The sequence below is a fragment of the Tursiops truncatus genome, chromosome 16, assembly GCF_011762595.2.
Source record: "Tursiops truncatus isolate mTurTru1 chromosome 16, mTurTru1.mat.Y, whole genome shotgun sequence".
Lineage (NCBI taxonomy): Eukaryota > Metazoa > Chordata > Mammalia > Artiodactyla > Delphinidae > Tursiops > Tursiops truncatus.
Genome location: NC_047049.1, coordinates 61676247 through 61693866, shown reverse-complemented (window position 1 = coordinate 61693866; position 17620 = coordinate 61676247). Strand labels below are relative to the sequence as shown.

Sequence of the window (17620 nt, the reverse complement as noted above, 5' to 3'; positions counted from 1 at the left end):
CTCTGACACCCGGTGCCGCCCTACCAGCGACTGGGACCGCGGAGGGGCGGGCCTCAGGCGAGACGAAGACCCTCGGGGGCGGGCCCGACTTGGCCCCGCCTCCTCCCGTAGGGAGTGCAGGAACCGCGAGACGTGGCAGCGCCGTGCCCCGGAGGGTGGGGGCGTCGTCCTGGAGTCTCGCGGGGGACCTAGACGGCTTCAAATCCGACCGAGTGCGTTCTCAGACGCTGGGGGAAAATCAGAAGTGGCGACCGGCAGGTAGGTAGGTTATCGGAAGGAAGAGTTGACCTCAGAGCCCTCGACCTAAGATGGATCCCAGCGAGCTTCTGCGTTAAATCGCAGTTCCCTGGGATAGCCTGTTTTCTAGAAGAACAGCTAATATTTATTGAGTACTTATGTTCGAGTGCACTGAGTACTTTGCAGGCCTCATTTCATTTGACCCTTTCATTACGGCCCTGTGAAGCAGATACTATTGTTATCCCCAGTTTACAAATGAGAACCGAAGTTCAGAATACTGTGGTAACGAAGCCCGAGTTCATACCCTAGGAAGTGGCAAATCACTTCCAAACCAAATCATTGGTTCCTTCACCTGCATTTTCACATTTAATTCTGAGGACAGCCCTATGAGATTGGTATTATTACTCCGATTTTACAGATAAGAAAACTGAGTCAAATGTAAAGATGAATGATGCTTTTGGATGGGAAGACTCTATCATAAAGATCTCAATTTTCTGTAAGTAAAATTACAAATTTAACCTGATTCCTATAAAAGAACTAATAGGATTAATTATTATGTGTGTGTTTTTATTACAGTTTGTTTCCTCTGACAGGTTACGAGACAAACACCCCGTTTACTTGAGTTTTAAAAGGGTATTTCCTTTGCCCCACTTGAATCACCAATAAAGACATAAGTCCAGTTGGCAAAGTGAAAGGGGAGTGTTATGTGTGTGTTTTTTAAACTACCCTGTTTGTTCCTAAAATTCAAATGGAAAAATAAACAAGAATAGTCAGAAAACAGGCTCTGAAGAAGCAGAACAATGAGAGGGATCTAGCACTATCAGATATTAAAACATTATAGATCCTCAGTAATTAAAAGTTTGGTAGTAGTGCACAAAAAGGCACACAAACCAATGGAACGAAGTACAGATATAAACTCAAATACATGCAGAAATAAAATTAAAGTGGCACCTGGGTAGGGGGAGGGATAAACTGGGAGATTGGGATTGACATATACACACTACTATATATAAAATAGATAACTAATATGGACCTACTGTATAGCACAGGGAACTCTACTCAATACTCTGTAATGACCTATATGGGAATAGAATCTAAAAAAGACAGGATACATGTATATATATAACTGATTCACTTTGCTGTACAGCAGAAACACAGCATTGTAAATCAACTATATTCCAATAAAAGTTAATTTTATTTATTTTTTTATTTTTTGCCCACGCTGCGTGGCATGTGGGATCTTAGTTCCCCAGCCAGGGATCGAAGCTGTGCCCCCTGCATCGGAAGCAACGAGTCTTAACCACTGGACCACCGGGGAAGTCCCCAAAAGTTAATTTTAAACAATAAAATTTTAAAAAGATAAAATGGCACCTGGCAACTCCAACAATACTCAGAGGGGGCTGGATAGGCAAGCTCTCCACCTTCCCCCTCCTTTCATCTTGTGGGTCTTCTGCATTGAGTGTGAATCCTGCCCAGACACATTTGAAAGGGGTCAGGCTATGTTCTGAGGCCTCTCACCAGCTTTGACTAAACCAGGGGAACTATGTCCAGAGGGCTTGGAACCCCGGTGTGCACACCTGGAGGCACAAGTTGGCCCCGGTGCAAGTTAATGATGCAAGTTAATGCGTTGGACTACCGGGCCTTGTTAGAAGCCTGGCTGTAAGGTAAGAGGCTTCCAAACCACAAGGATGACTTGGGGGACTCAGGAGGAGGGAGGGAGCACACAGGCAGATTCTCAGGAGAGCTGCAAATTTCATTTACCAGCTGGGAAGCCTTGGTCAAGTTGACAAATGCCCCAAACTACAGTGTACCCACCTCTAAAATGGGTGAAAGAGGCATTGTCATGCACGTAAGCAATTTTTTCAGAGTACGTTTTTAAGAAGTGTTTCAATTATGTGCTTAAAATAAATAATAAAAGGGTTGGGACAGTTGGGTTGTCAAGAAAACCTAAAAGTTGAATTTATAAGTCACATGCCACATCAAGTAAGTTCCAAATGATTCAAAAATATATATATTTACAAATGACACCATAAAAGTACTAGAAAAATTTTAAAAAAGCATGGATGAATTCCTTATAATCCTGGAATAGAGAAGGCCTTTCTGGCTATGACTGAAAATCCAGAAGCCATAAAAGAAGATTGATAAATTTAACCACAGAAAAATAAAAATATTTTATATGGCAAAACAGCAACAGTGATAACACCGTAAACTCAAGACAGATGACGAGAAAAAATATGTGTAATCACATCATAGGCAAGTGAAAAATTAACATGAAAAAGACTGTTGTTAAAAAAAATAGACAAGGAGAGAATCACAATTATCAGGAAAGGAAATACACATGGCTTTTAATCATAATAAACTCATAATAGCAATATAATAAATACAGAAAATAACAAAAGTTAATAAATTTAAAACTCACTGAGATACCATTTTCACCCATCAGGTTGGCAAAAGTCGACCCGTTTATTGGTGGCGAGGCTGTTGTAGAGAGTAGTCAAGGAAGGCCCCACCAAGGTGCCATTTGGACAGGACCTGAAGGACATCTGGGGGTAACATGTTCCAGGCTGACAGCACAGCATGTGCAGAGGCCTCAAGGAGGAGTGTTCATGGCAGCTTCCAGGAACAGCTGGGAGGCCAGCGTAGCCAGGCAGGGTGAAAAGGGAAGTAGTAGCAGGAGGTGAGGTGAGAAAGGTGTGGGGTAGGTGGTTAAGAATTGGGAAGGTTCTGAGAGTTTACCTAATGAGTTAGCCAGGCACACTTCCATGGATACTGGCAAACACGAGACTCCTGGGGCAGAGACAAAGGATTTTATTACCTCAAAGCCTGAGCTTCATGTTTGTGTATTTTGCACTTGCCCCCCAACAAGTACTCTGGGGTGATGCAGAGCAGCCCAGGTGGATTCTGCCCATAGAGTGGATTTGCATCACAGCTGAAGAACCCAGAGCTTAGGGAACCCCAGTCTTTCATAATGGACTGCAGGCAAACCTGGCTGACTTTTGACCCAGATGGAGACAGTATTACACTGGACAGCAGACAAAACTATCCCCTGCCTCAGATGGAGAGTCTCTTCCAAGGCTGTTCTTTATATAAACGTCCTTGAAAAGATAGTCGAAATAAAGGCCTCCAGTACCTCTGCTCCAAGAAGTGCAGAAATATAAGAGATTCATAGAGAATTGTCTCCCAACAGGGGCAAATCTTTAGAGCCTTGTAGGCCACTGTGAGGACTTTAGACTTTCTTGTGAGTGGTCTGGAGATGGAGGGTTTGAGCAGAGGAGTTTTATGTAATTCTTCTCCCCACTCTATTCTTATTCCCCTATGCATGCTCAACATTAGGTCGACAGGCACTCAGAAACTGAAATGGAGACTGAAAAGCAACTGTGTTAGGGTTCTCCAGAGAAAGAGAACCAATAGGATACATAGATTTGTATAAGAGGAGATACGTGAAGGAATTGGCTCACTCAGTGATGGAGGCCGAGAAGTCCGACGAGCTTCGATCTGCAAGCTAAAGAGCAAAAAAGTCGGTGGAATAGTTCAGTCTGACTCTGAAGGCCCGAGAATCAGAGGGCTGGTGGTGTAAGTCCTGGAGTCTGAAGGTCCTAGAGCAAGGAACTCTGATGTCCAAAGGCAGGAAGGTGGATGTCCCAGCTCAAGAAGAGAGAGAATTTGCCCTTTGTGTTTTTTTTGTTCCATTTGGGCCTTCAACGGATTGGATGATGCCCGTCGACGTTGGTGAGGGGCACATCTCTTTACGCAGTGTACTGAAGCAAATGCTAACCTCTTCCAGAAACACGAGACACACCCAGAAATAATGTTTCACCAGCTATCTGGGTGTTTTTTATTCCAGTCAAGTTGACCCATAAAATTAACCACCTATTGGAATTGTCAACATGGGGGCCATGGGGGCCCCCATGCAGTTTCAGGGGAGTAATGGGGATGGATGCTGGACTGGAGTGACCTAAGGAGAGACCATGAGAGGAGGAAAGGGGGCAGTGACCCTGGCCAGTGCCATAAGAAATGTGGCTGTGAAGGAGAGGAGAGACCAGGGAGCCGAAAGGGAATGGATGCTGAAAATTAATGATCCCTTGCTGCATTGAGCATAGTAAAAACTGGAACACCATCTGTGTTAATACATAAAAATTCATTCAATTCTTGAGAAGAATGTAAATGTTTAGCCTTTTATCAGCTAGAGGATTTCATAAAATGTTGATTAGAAAAATCATTCTGAAAAGCAATCCATCTAAAATTTGAAGAGGTAAAAGTCTTAAGATTTCTAAATGTTTTCCCTTTGACATAATCTAGAGTGCAATTAGGAAAAAAACCTTAATTCTTCTTAAACGAATTGTATGTTTCCTAGTCTGTGCACTGTTGGTGGGAATGTAAAATGGTGCAGCCCCTATGGAAATCAATACGGGGGTTGCTCAAAAATAGGAAATAGAATTATCATATGATCCAGCAATTCTTCTGGGTATATAACCCACAGAATTGAAAACAGGGTCTCAGAGAGATATTTGTATACTGATGTTCACAGCAGCAATGTTCACAACAGCCAAGAGGTGGAAGCAACCCATGTGTCCATCAATGGATAAACAAAATGTGATATACACATACAATGGATATTATCCAGCCTTAAAAAGGAAGGAAATTCTGATACATGCTACAACATGAATGAGCTTGGGGGACACGCTAAGTGAAAGAAGCCAGTCACAAAAAGACAAATACTATATAATTCCACTTATACTAGGTACCTAGAGTTCTCAGCTTCCTAGAGATAGGAAGTAGAATGGTGCTTGCCATGGCCTGGGAGGGGGCGGAAATGGGGAATTGTTTAATGGTTATAAAGTTTCAGTTCTGCAAGATGAAAAGAATTTTGGAGATCTGTTGCACAACACTGTTAATGTACTTAACACTACTAAACTATACAGTACACTTAAAAATGGTTAAGATGGTAAATTTATGTTATGTGTATTTTACGACAATTAAAAAAAACAGGGGACTTCCCTGGCGGTCCAGTGGTTAAGAATCCGCCTTCCAATGTAGGGGACGCGAGTTCCATCCCTGGTCAGGGAACTAAGATCCCACGTGCTGCGGGGCAACTAAGCCCACGTGCCGCAACTACTGAGCCCGCACACCACAACAAAAGAGCCCGTGTGCCGCAACAAAGATCCAGAGTGTTGCAACTAAGACCTGATGCAGCCAAATAAATAAAAATAAATATTAAAAAATTTTTTTTAAAAAACAAAACAGTTTTTGGTTTCACTTGGCACCTCCAGCACCTTCATCTTTCTGTGCCTGGTGTATTTTGGCATTTCCATTTTCTGCAGGGTTATTCCCATCCTTGCCAACATCGACTTTTCCCCTTTTCTCTCTCTTTTTAAAAAAAGTATTTATTTATTTGGGTGCGCCAGGTCTTAGTTGCAGCACACAGGATCTTCATTGCCACGTGTGGGATCTTCATTGCGGCACGTGGGATCTTCAGTTGCAGCATGCATATGGGATCTAGTTTCCTGACCAGGGATCGAACCTGGACCCCCTGCATTGGGAGTGTGGAGTCTTAGCCACTGTGCCACCAGGGAAGTCCCTCCACTTTTCTGTTTGGGTCCCTGCTCTCCCTTCTTTACAGGGGTCTTTTCAGGCTTGGGCTCTGGCTTTGGAGGCACAGGTTTAGCAGCTACTCTTGTATCTATTCATATTACAGGGTTAACCCAGCACCCACAACATACTCCCTTAATATTAGTAGAATAATTAATAATAGTTCTTAATTTAAAAACATTGGTCGAGGTCCCCAAGAAGCATTAAGGATGCAACAAAATAAAGATTCTTTCCTTACATTGCAGAAATTCCAGCCCCCTCCATATGTGCAAAAAAGGAAAAGAAAAGAAGCCTGAATGTGGAAGCTTTACAAAATTTTTGACTGCTTTGAATATTGAATTGGAGTTCTCAGGGAAGTCCAAAAATATACATTTTAGTTTGTGGATACCCAATTATAGTCGTATTTTGCTACATATTTATTTCCCTTTAGGAACCAATGAAAGAATTTGTATTTTTTAGATTAATTCATTCAATATTTATGAAGTACATGCTATATGTGAGGACATATGCTAGGTGCTCAGAATACAGAGGGGAACAGAAGAGATAGGGTCCCTGCCCTCATGAGTCTTGCAGTCTAGTGGTACTTGGAAATCATCTCCTAGATTTTTAATGGCCCCACTGGAGGGCGCTCTAGCACCTCCAGAGAGCCCTGGACCCTGCTTTGGAAACCACTACACCACTTCGTACTCCCCTCCACTGCCTACTGTAGGGCCACCCAGCAAATGCTTGTGGAACGTGTTCAAATGGCATATCACACCATGACCATTCCAATATTTATAGAGGAGTCATGCATTCAATAAATATGCTTGGATATTTCCTAATGAGAAGGGTATGGCGGGAGGGGGAGATATTATCAAACAGCATTGCAGATCATCAGGATTCCTTGAATACTTCTGTACCCATTACGGAAATAAGATAATAGTCCTTTCCAGTTTTAAAAACTGTTGGTGCCTCTTGAGGGCCTCCTAAAGTCCAGGGTCTCCTTAGCAAGCCCTTTCATTATCTGATCCTTGCCTACCTTTCTTACCTGGCCCCCTTCTATTCTCCAACTTGTAATCAGCATCCCAGCTACCTACAACACATTAGATTTCAGGAACATGTCTCATGGAGTCGATTAAGAATATGTGTTCAACAATACATCTGTATTATCTTTACACCAGTTTAAAAGAATTAGGTAGCATCTATAAATAATAACATGAAATTTCAAAATGTATATAAGTATGATCCCGTACATACTTAAAAAATACTAAATTGTATATTTATATTCAGATAAATGTGTGTAAAAGCATAGAGAAAAATCAAGAAAGAGTCATACCGAACTGATAGTGGTTAATCTCTAAGAAGGGAGTAGGATTGACAGCAAGCAAGGAGGACTTTATCTGTAATTTTTGAATTTTTAACATATTAAAATTTGTGTATCTTCTTTGGAGAAATGTCTATTTAAGTCTTCCACCCATTTTTTGATTGGGTTATTTGTTTTTTTTTATATTGAGCTGCTTGTATATTTTGGAGATTAATCCTTTGTCAGTTGCTTCATTTGCAAATATTTTCTCCTCATGCACTGTTGGTGGGAATGTAAATTGATACAGCCACTGTGGAAAACAGTATAGAGGTTCCTTAAAAAACTAAAAATAGAACTACCATATGACCCAGCAATCCCCCTCGTGGGCATATACCCAGAGAAAACCATAATTCAAAAAGACACACGCACCCCAATGTTCATAGCAGTATTATTTACAATAACCAGGACATGGAAGCAACCTAAATGTCCACCAACAGAGGAATCAATAAAGATGTGGCACATATAACAATGGAACATTAGTCAGCCATAAAAAGGAACGAAATTGGGTCATTTGTAGAGACGTGTATGGACCTAGAGAGTGTCATACAGAGTGAAGTAAGTCAGAAAGAGAAAAACAAATATCGTATATTAACGCATATATGTGGAATCTAGAAAAATGGTATAGATGATCTTATTTGCAAAGCAAATAGAGAACAAATGTATGGATACCAAGGGGGAAGAGGGAATGGAAGGAATGGGAGATTAGGACTGACACATGTACACTATTGATAGAGAACAAATATATGGATACCAAGGGGGAAGAGGGAATGGAAGGAATTGGGAGATTAGGACTGACACATGTACACTATTGATACTATGTATAAAATAGATAACTAATGAGACCATACTGTATAGCACAGGGAACCCTACTTAATGCACTGTGGTGACCTAAATGGGAAGGAAATCTAAAAAAGAGGGGATATATATATATGTATAGCTGATTCATTTTGCTGTATGGTAGAAACTAATACAACATTGTAAAGCAATTATACTCCAAAAAATTTAATTTTAAAAATGTTGTGTAATTTTAAAAATAAATAAAATAAATCAACAATAAATAAATCAACAATAAATAAATCAACATTAAATCAACAGTACATTAAAAGGATCATACACCATGATCAAGTGGGATTTATCCCTGGGATGCAAGATGGTTCAACATCCATAGATCAGTCAGTGTGATGCACCACATTAACAAATTACAGAATGAAAATCATACGATCGTCTCAATAGACGCAGAAAACGCTTTTGACAAAATTCAACATCCATTTATGATAAAAATTCTCAAGGAAGTCGGTATACAGTGAACATAATAAAGGCCATATATGATAAACCTACGGCCGACATTAAACTCACTGGTGAAAAGCTGAAAGCATATCCTCTAAGATGAGGGACAGGACAAGGATACCCACGAGATGAAGCACATAGAGCCTGTAGCATAGGGCCTGCCACTTAGGAAGTGTTCACAAATGGGAGCTATTATCATTTGCTGCTGTTGCTGTGATAGATGTTTGCTGGATTATCTCATGCTGATCATAACTACAACCCCATGAGACATTTTTCCTGATCTCTGAAATTTACGACTAGAGCAGTGGTTTCAAACATAGGCGATGTTAGAATCACCTGGGGAACTGGTTAAAAATTAGATTCCAGGGCTCAGTCCCTCCCAGTCCTTATTCTGTATCTAAAGTATATATATAATATATATATACATATAAGTATATATCATATATATCCACGTGTATATCCATATATAAGTATATATATCATATATATGTTACATATATATGATATATATTACATATATCATATATATGTAACATATATAATATATATTACATATATACACATATGTATACATATATATATAGAGAGAGAGAGAGAGAGAGAAAGAGAAGCCCCCGACACTAGCTGTGCTGAGCACTGTCCACTGGTATCCTTCTCCTACTTCATTTGATTTTCTTTAAAAAAATTTAAAATTTTATACATGCTTTTAGAAAAACAATTCAAAGAGCATAGAAGCTTACGGGCTTCCCTGATGGCGCAGTGGTTAAGAATCCGCCTGCCACTGCAGAGGACATGGTTTCGAGCCCTGGTCCGGGAAGATCCCACATGCTGTGGAGCAACTAAGCCCGTGCGCCACAACTACTGAGCCTGCGCTCTAGAGCCTGCGAGCCACAACCACTGACCCCTTTGCCACAACTACTGAAGCCCTCGCGCCTAGAGCCCATGCTTCACAACAATAAAAGCCACCGCAATGAGAAGCCTGGGCACTGCAGCGAAGAGTAGCCCGCGCTCGCCTCAACTAGAGAAAGCCCGCACACAGCAACGAAGACCCAACACAGCCAAAAAGAAAAACAAATAAGAGAGCATAGGAGCTTACAAAGTGGAAGGAAACTCCATGGGCCTGACCTCTTCCGCACGTAACTCATTCCCACTCCCTGAGATAACCATTGTTGGCTGTGGTTTATTTTTGTTTGTTTGTCCCCAGAAATTGTCTATACCCATACAAGCATATCCATTAATGTGTCTCTTTCCCCACAGTGCTCCCTTTGTAAAAACATAAATAGGATCATAGGATAGAGTGGGGATTGGCAAATGGTTTTGGTAAAGGGTCAAATAGTAAATATTTTTGACTTTGCAGGTCATGTGGTCTCTATCCCAACTACTAAATTCTGTCTTCATTGTAGCTAGAAGGCAGTCACAGCAATTCATAAATGAAAGGGTGTGACTGTGTTCCAATAAAGTGTTTTTACCAAACCTCTGGCAGGCTGGATTTGGCCCGCAGGCCATAGCTGGCAGCTATAGAGTACTACAACTTTTTCTCTTTTCACTTAGGTATTTTGAACATCTTTTCCATATCAGCCCATGCAGTGACTTCACTGACTGCTACATGTACGAATATTTAGCCATTCCTCAACTGGACTGCTAGATATTTTTCCAGGTTTTGCTATACTTAACAAAGCTGCCATAGGCTGTGTGCCTGGTTGACTATTCTTAGTCAACTAGAATGAAGTCTTAGATCAGAATTGCTGACTCAAAGTATAAAGACAAATTTAAAATTTTGATAGAGATTGCCAAATTGCTCTCAGGCTTTTTTTTTTTTTTTTTTTTGCTCTCAGCCTTTCAAAAAAATTCAGATTGCCACATACCCTTGTGGTGTTCATTGCTTAATCTTATTTCTGGCAAGTGTTTTCTGTTAATTTAAAGGTTTTGTAATAACTAAGGGAAAGATCCCAAAGAGAGACAGAGGGAGCAATAAACTCTGTGGCAATCGACTCGAGTTAATAACTCTTCAATAAATACTTGTCATCATGAAGCAATTCGCACAGCACTCTTGTCAGTGTAAAGGCAAATTCCCTTTGGCCTAGACTCCCAGAAAGCAGTAAAGGCAGCTGTTCTAAATGTAAAGAACACTCTGTGCAGAAGCACAATATAAGCTCTTGCGTAGCAAATATGCTGATTAGATAGGACATAATTGCCATTACAGCTGCAGCACATGCAGGCCTGGGCTCAGGGATGGTGAAAATGAATTTTGAATTTCTAATTGGAGTTCTCATTCGGACCCTTTATACAACTGGGCCAATGCTTCAGATTGCCTTACCTGAAAAACTGCATTGATCATGCAGTGTTGCTGAGATTACATTTAAAAATTTTTTTAATTTAATTTTTATTTTATATTGGAGTGTAGTTGATTTACAATGTTGTGTTCGTTTCAGGTGTACAGCAAAGTGATTCAGTTATACATATATCCATTCTTTTTCAGATTATTTTCCCATATAGGTTATTACAGAATACTGAGTAGAGTTTCCTGTGCTGTACAGTAGGTCATTGTTGATTATCTGGTTTATATATAATTGTGTGTATATGTTAATCCCAAACCCCTAATTTATCCCTCCCCTCCACCTTTCCCCTTTGGTAACCATAAGTTTGTTTTCCAAGTCTGTGAGTCTGTTTCTGTTTTGTAAATAAGTTCATTTGTATCATTTTTTTAGATTCCACATATAAGTGATAACATATGATGTTTGTTTTCTCTGTCTGACTTACTTTACTTAGTATGATAATCTGTAGGTCCATCCATGTTGCTGCAAATGGCATTATTTCATTGTTTTTTTATGGCTGAGTAATATTCCATTGTATAAATGTACCACATCTTCTTTATCCATTCCTCTGTCAATGGACATTTAGGTTGCTTCCATATCTTGGCTATTATAAATAGTGCTGCAATGAACACTGGGGTGCATGTATCTTTTTTTTAAAAGGAAGAACCATTGTGTTGTATACTTTATTTTATTTATTTATTTTATTTTATTTTTCAATTTATTTATTTTATTTTTAAAAATTTTTGGCTGCGTTGGGTCTTCATTGCTGCGCACGGGCTTTCTCTAGCTGTGGCGAGCGGGGGCTACTCTTTGTTGCAGTGAGTGGGCTTCTTGTGGAGCACAGGCTCTAGGCGCGCGGGCTTCAGTAGTTGCAGCACGTGCGCTCAGTAGTTGTGGCTCGCGGGCTCTAGAGCGCAGCCTCAGTAGTTGTGGTGCACGGGCTCAGTTGCTCCGTGGCATGTGGGATCTTCCTGGACCAGGGCTTGAACCCGTGTCCCCTGCATTTGCAGGCGGATCCTTAACCACTGCACTACCAGGGAAGCCCTGACTGATGTTGGTATTTTTTTCTTTTTGGCCGTGCCACACAGCCTGTGGTTCCCGAACTAGGGATTGAATCCAGGCCCATGGCAGTGAAAGCACAGTCCTAACCACTGGACCCCAGGGAATTCTTTCCCCTGATGTCCTTATAAGGGGAAATTTGGAAAGAAGCACACAGGGAGAACACCTTGTGTACATTAGGGTTATGCTGCCACAAGCCAGGAACTATCAAAAGCAGGGAGAGGCCTGGAACAGATCCTTCCCAATAGTCTTCAGAGGGAGCATGGGCCTGCTGATACCTGGATCTCGGACTTCTAGCTTCCAGAATGGGGAGGCAATACATTTCTCTTGTTTAGCCCATCCAGTTTGTGGTACTTGGTTATGGTAGCCTAGCAAGTGAATACAAGAGTATTTTACATTCCTTACCTGAACAGAGGAGTGGAAGCTTTCTACAGAGGATCTCATACAGGAGAACTATTGCTGACATTTCTTCTGACTAGTGTTCTATCCCCTTTCCTTTCCATAAATTTGGGCAGATGATTCCTATTTATTGCTAATACTTGTGAAGTCCCCCACTTTGTATAGTCTTTCATTAGAAAACATATTTCTTATCGTAACAAATCACTTCAGAAATCACATATTACAATGACTGAGGCAGCATTTAAAAACAGAACTTACAAAAGGAATAAGAGAAATATTACTAAAATCTGAATGCTGATGTTTCTGGTCCTGGACCAGACAAGAAGGCATAGACCTGTTTTTCTCTACTTCTCCTGCTAAGCACAGCTATAGACCCTGGAGATGACAAGACACAACCAAGAACTCTGAAAGGTGCTAAGAAGGCAAGCTGGTTTGGGCCCCCAGGACCAGAGAACAGCAGTGACAGGGCACATGCATCCTACCACCACCAGGAGGAGAAGAGTCCTTCCCAACCCCTAACCTAGCAACAGAAGGCAGTCCAGATAGGCTCATTCCTCCACCTCCCCCATAGGGAATGGGGGTCCCTCTGGTGGGCATGACACTACCTGGCAAGGGGGCTCATTGGGAGCCCAGGCAGAAATAAACAACCAGGGAGGCACTCTCCTTCCACACAAGGCCTGAGACTCCCCTTTTCCACCAAGAGTTACCTAGGTAGGCGGGTGAGCTGAGCCTGAGGGAGAAATCCAGCTATAATGGGTAGACCAGTTCAGGAAGCTTCTTTATCCCTGTAGCCTAAGACTCTCCTCTTCTACGAGATACTCAGCCCCCTCAGGCAGCACCAGCAGGAACCAACAGAAGCCCCAGTGGCACCAGATAAACCAGGCTGACCAAAATAACACTGCAAAGCTGCTGAAAATTAAACTGCCATTGAAACCACAGTCCACAAAAGCAGGCCAAGACCCATGTGCTAACCCTAAATAGGGTGATGCCTGCTAAAAGATTTAAATGGATCCTAGTGTCTCCTAACATAACAGACAAAATGTCTAGGATATTATTAACAATCACCCATCATAACAACAACCAAGAAAATCACAACTTGATTGAGAAAACACAGTCAGTGGATGCCAACACTGACCTGAGATTATAGAGCTAAATAAGTAGACGGGCTAGGATTAAAAACTCAGGTCTGCACAGCTCCAAAGCCACGAATTTAATCACAAAACTATCTTGGCTGATGGCTCACAATGGGATGATAGGAATTAGGTAAGAGTATAGTATCAAGACTGCTGTAAATATAAGGGATTTCATTTTCAGGTGCCTACAAATAAAGTCAGTTTTAGTCTAATAAATAAAAGTGAATTATAAGATCATTCACAGAAAACAAATACCAAACAGCACCCAAGCCTGCTTGGTAGTGTTAGGCTTCAGATTAAAATAAAAATATCATAAACCAAGTTTCAATAAAATAATTTTATTTCCTAACACATGGCAAACATATACATCCAATACGTACTTATCTTGGACATTTATTCACAGATGACTTCCAAACTACAACTGTCTTGATATTTAAGCAGGAACTAAAAGTTATCTTAGTTGATATGAAAGATGCTTTTAGATGGATAACAGTATGGATATATTGGATTGGTCACAGCAGAATTTGATTGATTAGTTCTATAAATTTAAAGCTTGGAAAAGTTACTACTTTTGCATCTAATGCTTTCAGACGAAAAGGATGCAGCAGTATCAGCTTGTATTCCAGAGAAATTTCCTTAGTTTTTCTGGTGATGGAACCACTTATCCACTGTAGTCAGGGAAAAGAAAAAATTAGAATCCCTGTTAGGAATCAAAATTATACCCAACATATAACAATGAATAATATATTTGCTTTAATGTATCCTCCTATGGATTACATTAAAACAAACCTACGTACATGCAAAGCTTCACTACAGCAAAAACAGGTAATTTACCAGTGTTTTCTTTTGGGCTGCTTTACTCTTGATGCTGATACTATGGACATGCAATTCTCACAAGAAGAACCTTACAGAGAATTCTAACATCTAAAGGTGGAAAGAACTGTTTCCTGGGTGAAGCAGCCTGGGGCCAGATGGGGACGAAGAGCCCAGCCTGCTCCAACCTCCACAAGGCATCTACCAGGAACTCCGAGAACAGTGGGTCATGGTCATGCTGTCACAGCGGTGGCCCTAAATGTGGTAGGTACAGCCATTTTTCTTCCCACATATGCTACAGAACTCTAAAAAGCTTCTTCTCCCTGTCCTTCTCTTTCTCTGTATGTATGTGGTATGTAAGACGTATCTATAGATACAGATGTAATTTTCCACACATATGCATAATGTTGAACGTAATTTTACTAGATACAGATCTTACCATCTGTTGGTATTGTGCAGGCAGGTTCATGTGGTGGTAACTAAAATAAAATGTTAAAATGTATTAGTCTAATCCCAGAAAAAGAATAAGCTAAAAAAGTATACTGATACAAAAATTAAAAGGAATCTAAACAGAAGACAACTATCCCAATTTTTAGGTCCTAAAAATAATTTACAATAGATAGTAACAATGCAGAGCTTGCTCTACTGCTAAGAAATGCTAACAAATTCAAACCTCTTACCTTTTAATGACATACAGGAGAATAAATAAAAATAAATTTGTTACAGCAGAAACTAACACAACATTGTAAAGCAACTATACTCCAATTTAAAAAAACCTGCTTTTTGAAATAAAGAATTAAAAAACCAACATATGTATATATAAAGGTTTTATATATACACACATATATATAAAATGTAGGCAGAATGTTCTCATTGAAAAGTTATGATTGTTAACCAATGGCTTATCCCTTCCAATTTATCTTATTCATCTCAACTTTGTCAAAATTCATATATAAATAAAATAAATCTAAATGTATTGGCTTCATCATTAAATTGTCCTTTTCCCTTGTATTACCCTGTTTACAAGGCTGTAAAGTCAGACCTCATTTTCATTTGTTTTCCTTATTTAATATTGTAAATGGGAATAATTTTAGACAATCTTCAGTCTTTAGGTTAATACAAATCAGATCATTAAAAATAATACAAAAACAAAATAATTTCTTTGATGGACAGTTTACTTCCTCACATGAAATTCTCCTCTAGGACTGTAAACCACTCCTGCAATGGTACCTGAAATTTGGTAACTTTCTCATTCCTTGCTATGACCAAGTCAAATAAGTTCCCATTGGTACTTTTGTGAAAAATGGCTTATGATAAGTACTCAGGCACTTGGGTTACTTAGAACATTCTGGAGTCATTTTGATTTTTACAAATTGTCCTACTTTGTTATCTGCCCAATATAGTGTTGGCTAGGACCCTCCTCAGGTTTCCCCTCAGTCAAATGTCTACTTGTATTTATGGTTTGTAATTTCAAGATCTTACATTGTAATATGTGTACAGGACATCCTCAAATATTTATTGAAGGTACTTTCCCTCCCCATTCAACACCCCATTTTTTGGCCACCAGGCGTGTTCTTTTTCAAGGAAACCTTTACTTACAGCTTCCACAATGGCTTTGGCAGCATCAGGATCACACTGGAAGGGGCTCTCAAACACTGTGGTATTCATGCTATTGAACAAAGGAAAATTGTCATGAGTCACAGTAACAAAAACTTCTCTCTTATTAAAACTCTCTCTTGTTAAAAATAACAAGATGAAGGTGGTAGGCCAGATGAGATTCAAGTCTGGCTTAGTTGAAAGCTTTCTCACCTATATTAAATATTCTAATTATTTAATATACAGCTATTCTTGTGGTCAATTTTACTCAAATCCCTTAACAAGTTCAGATTTTAAAGTATGTGATTGAATGCAGTGTAATTCTCAATGAAAGAGCTAAGATGCAAATGAAAATGACAAACATATCTTTCCTAATTAGATAAAATGAAAAAAACAAAAAACAAAAAAATCCAGTTTCTGTCAGTGTTGACATCTGAGATAGACACTCCTGGCAGGAGTAACACCTGGTTCAATATTCCTGAAAAATAATCTGGTAAAATGTGTCCACAACAAAATAAAAAAAGAAAAAGTAAGAGACAAAAATAAAAAAACAAACAAAAAAATGTGTCTAAAACCTTTTAAAACCTTTTAAAAAGCACATACTCTTTGATGGATAAATTCCACACCTCAGAACTCAGAGATTTAAACTATGATGTACAAAGATGTTCAACATACACGATTTCACTACTGGTAAGAGTGAAAACTTGGAAGTAACCAAAATGTCCAACAACAGGGATGATTAAAAATGATTTATCCATGAGATGGAATATTACACAGATGGAATGTTATATAGTAGGAAAGCATTATATTCTTAATGACATGAGAAATGCTTATAGTGTTAACTTTTTTAAACCATAAAACAAATTTTATATACAATATGATCCTAATTATTTTTGAAAATATTATACTTATACACAAAGGACTGTAAAAAGAAAAAACTCTAAATGTTAATAAGAGTATCTATGGGAAAACTGTGATTAAAATGATTTTTTAAAAACTTTTTTTGGTTAACTATAGTTCAAAATTTCCTATGTATTAAATTATTGTGTATTATTATAACATGGGTATGATCAGAAATGTTCTATTAAAATGAAAAATAAATATCTTCAGTTACCTGCCACTTAACATGCATTAAGCCCATTTCCATAGAAATAATAGGACACCACAAAATAGAGAAGTTATTAAAAGCAAAGTCTCATGATTGTACATTTTCACACAAATGTGTAAGTGTGCTCAGTTTTTCTTGTTTGTGGAGAGACAATGTTTGCATTTTACAGGACATTATTCTGACTTACAGAACAGAAGATTCCTGAGAATTATTTTTACATTAGGATTTTCTCATAATCAGAAAAAAATCTTACTACCCAGATAAACTGACATGTATAAAAAAAAGTAATACACATATATAGTTAGAAAATTCAGAAAGTCACAAATTGAAAGCCTCTCTCCCTCCCATCTCCAAATGGTTGTCTCCAAAGGCAATCATTATCTATAGCTCTTGTTTCCCTCCAGAAAAAAAAATTTAAATATAAACAGATGCTGGGGTGTGTGTGTGTATCTCACCTTGCATAAATGGGATCATACTAAATATACTACTATGGACTTTGCTTTTCTCACTTAATATATTTTGGTTGTCTTTCCTTATCAACATAGAGAGAACTTTTTTTTTTCTGTGACATATACTGTTCTATTATATGGATGTGCTTAACCATTACATTTTGGTTGTTTCTAACTTTTTGCTATTATAAATGACACTGCAATGAACATCCTTATACATAAATCTTTTGGGACTATATCTATAGGATACATTCCTAGTAGTGGTTCTACAAAGAAATACATGCATTAAAAAT

The 17620-nt window shown here is 39.1% G+C and overlaps 1 protein-coding gene, 1 long non-coding RNA gene and 1 other non-coding gene across 4 annotated transcripts in view; 1 reads left to right on the top strand and 2 right to left on the bottom strand.

The window, feature by feature from the left end:
- The first annotated feature begins 36 nt into the window (after nucleotides 1-36).
- On the top strand, nucleotides 37-931 carry LOC141276721 (uncharacterized). Of its 2 annotated transcripts, none has more exons than XR_012326707.1 (2): nucleotides 37-258; nucleotides 656-931. It is a non-coding gene; the product is annotated as an uncharacterized lncRNA (long non-coding RNA). The 2 variants fall into 2 exon arrangements; XR_012326708.1 differs by having other exon boundaries at nucleotides 37-262.
- Nucleotides 813-939, bottom strand: LOC117308585 (small nucleolar RNA SNORA27). Its single transcript, XR_004522681.1, has one exon. It is a non-coding gene; the product is annotated as a small nucleolar RNA SNORA27 (small nucleolar RNA).
- Nucleotides 940-13683: 12744 nt separating this feature from the next.
- PPA1 (inorganic pyrophosphatase 1) overlaps nucleotides 13684-17620 on the bottom strand; it is a 37756-nt gene continuing 33819 nt past the window's right edge. The window contains exons 9-11 of the mRNA XM_019936148.3: nucleotides 15774-15843; nucleotides 14614-14653; nucleotides 13684-14029 (exon numbers count right to left, since the gene is read on the bottom strand). Of these exons, the coding sequence (XP_019791707.1) occupies nucleotides 13998-14029; nucleotides 14614-14653; nucleotides 15774-15843 (142 nt within the window). The 3' untranslated portion in view covers nucleotides 13684-13997. The remainder of the gene's footprint in view (nucleotides 14030-14613; nucleotides 14654-15773; nucleotides 15844-17620) is intronic.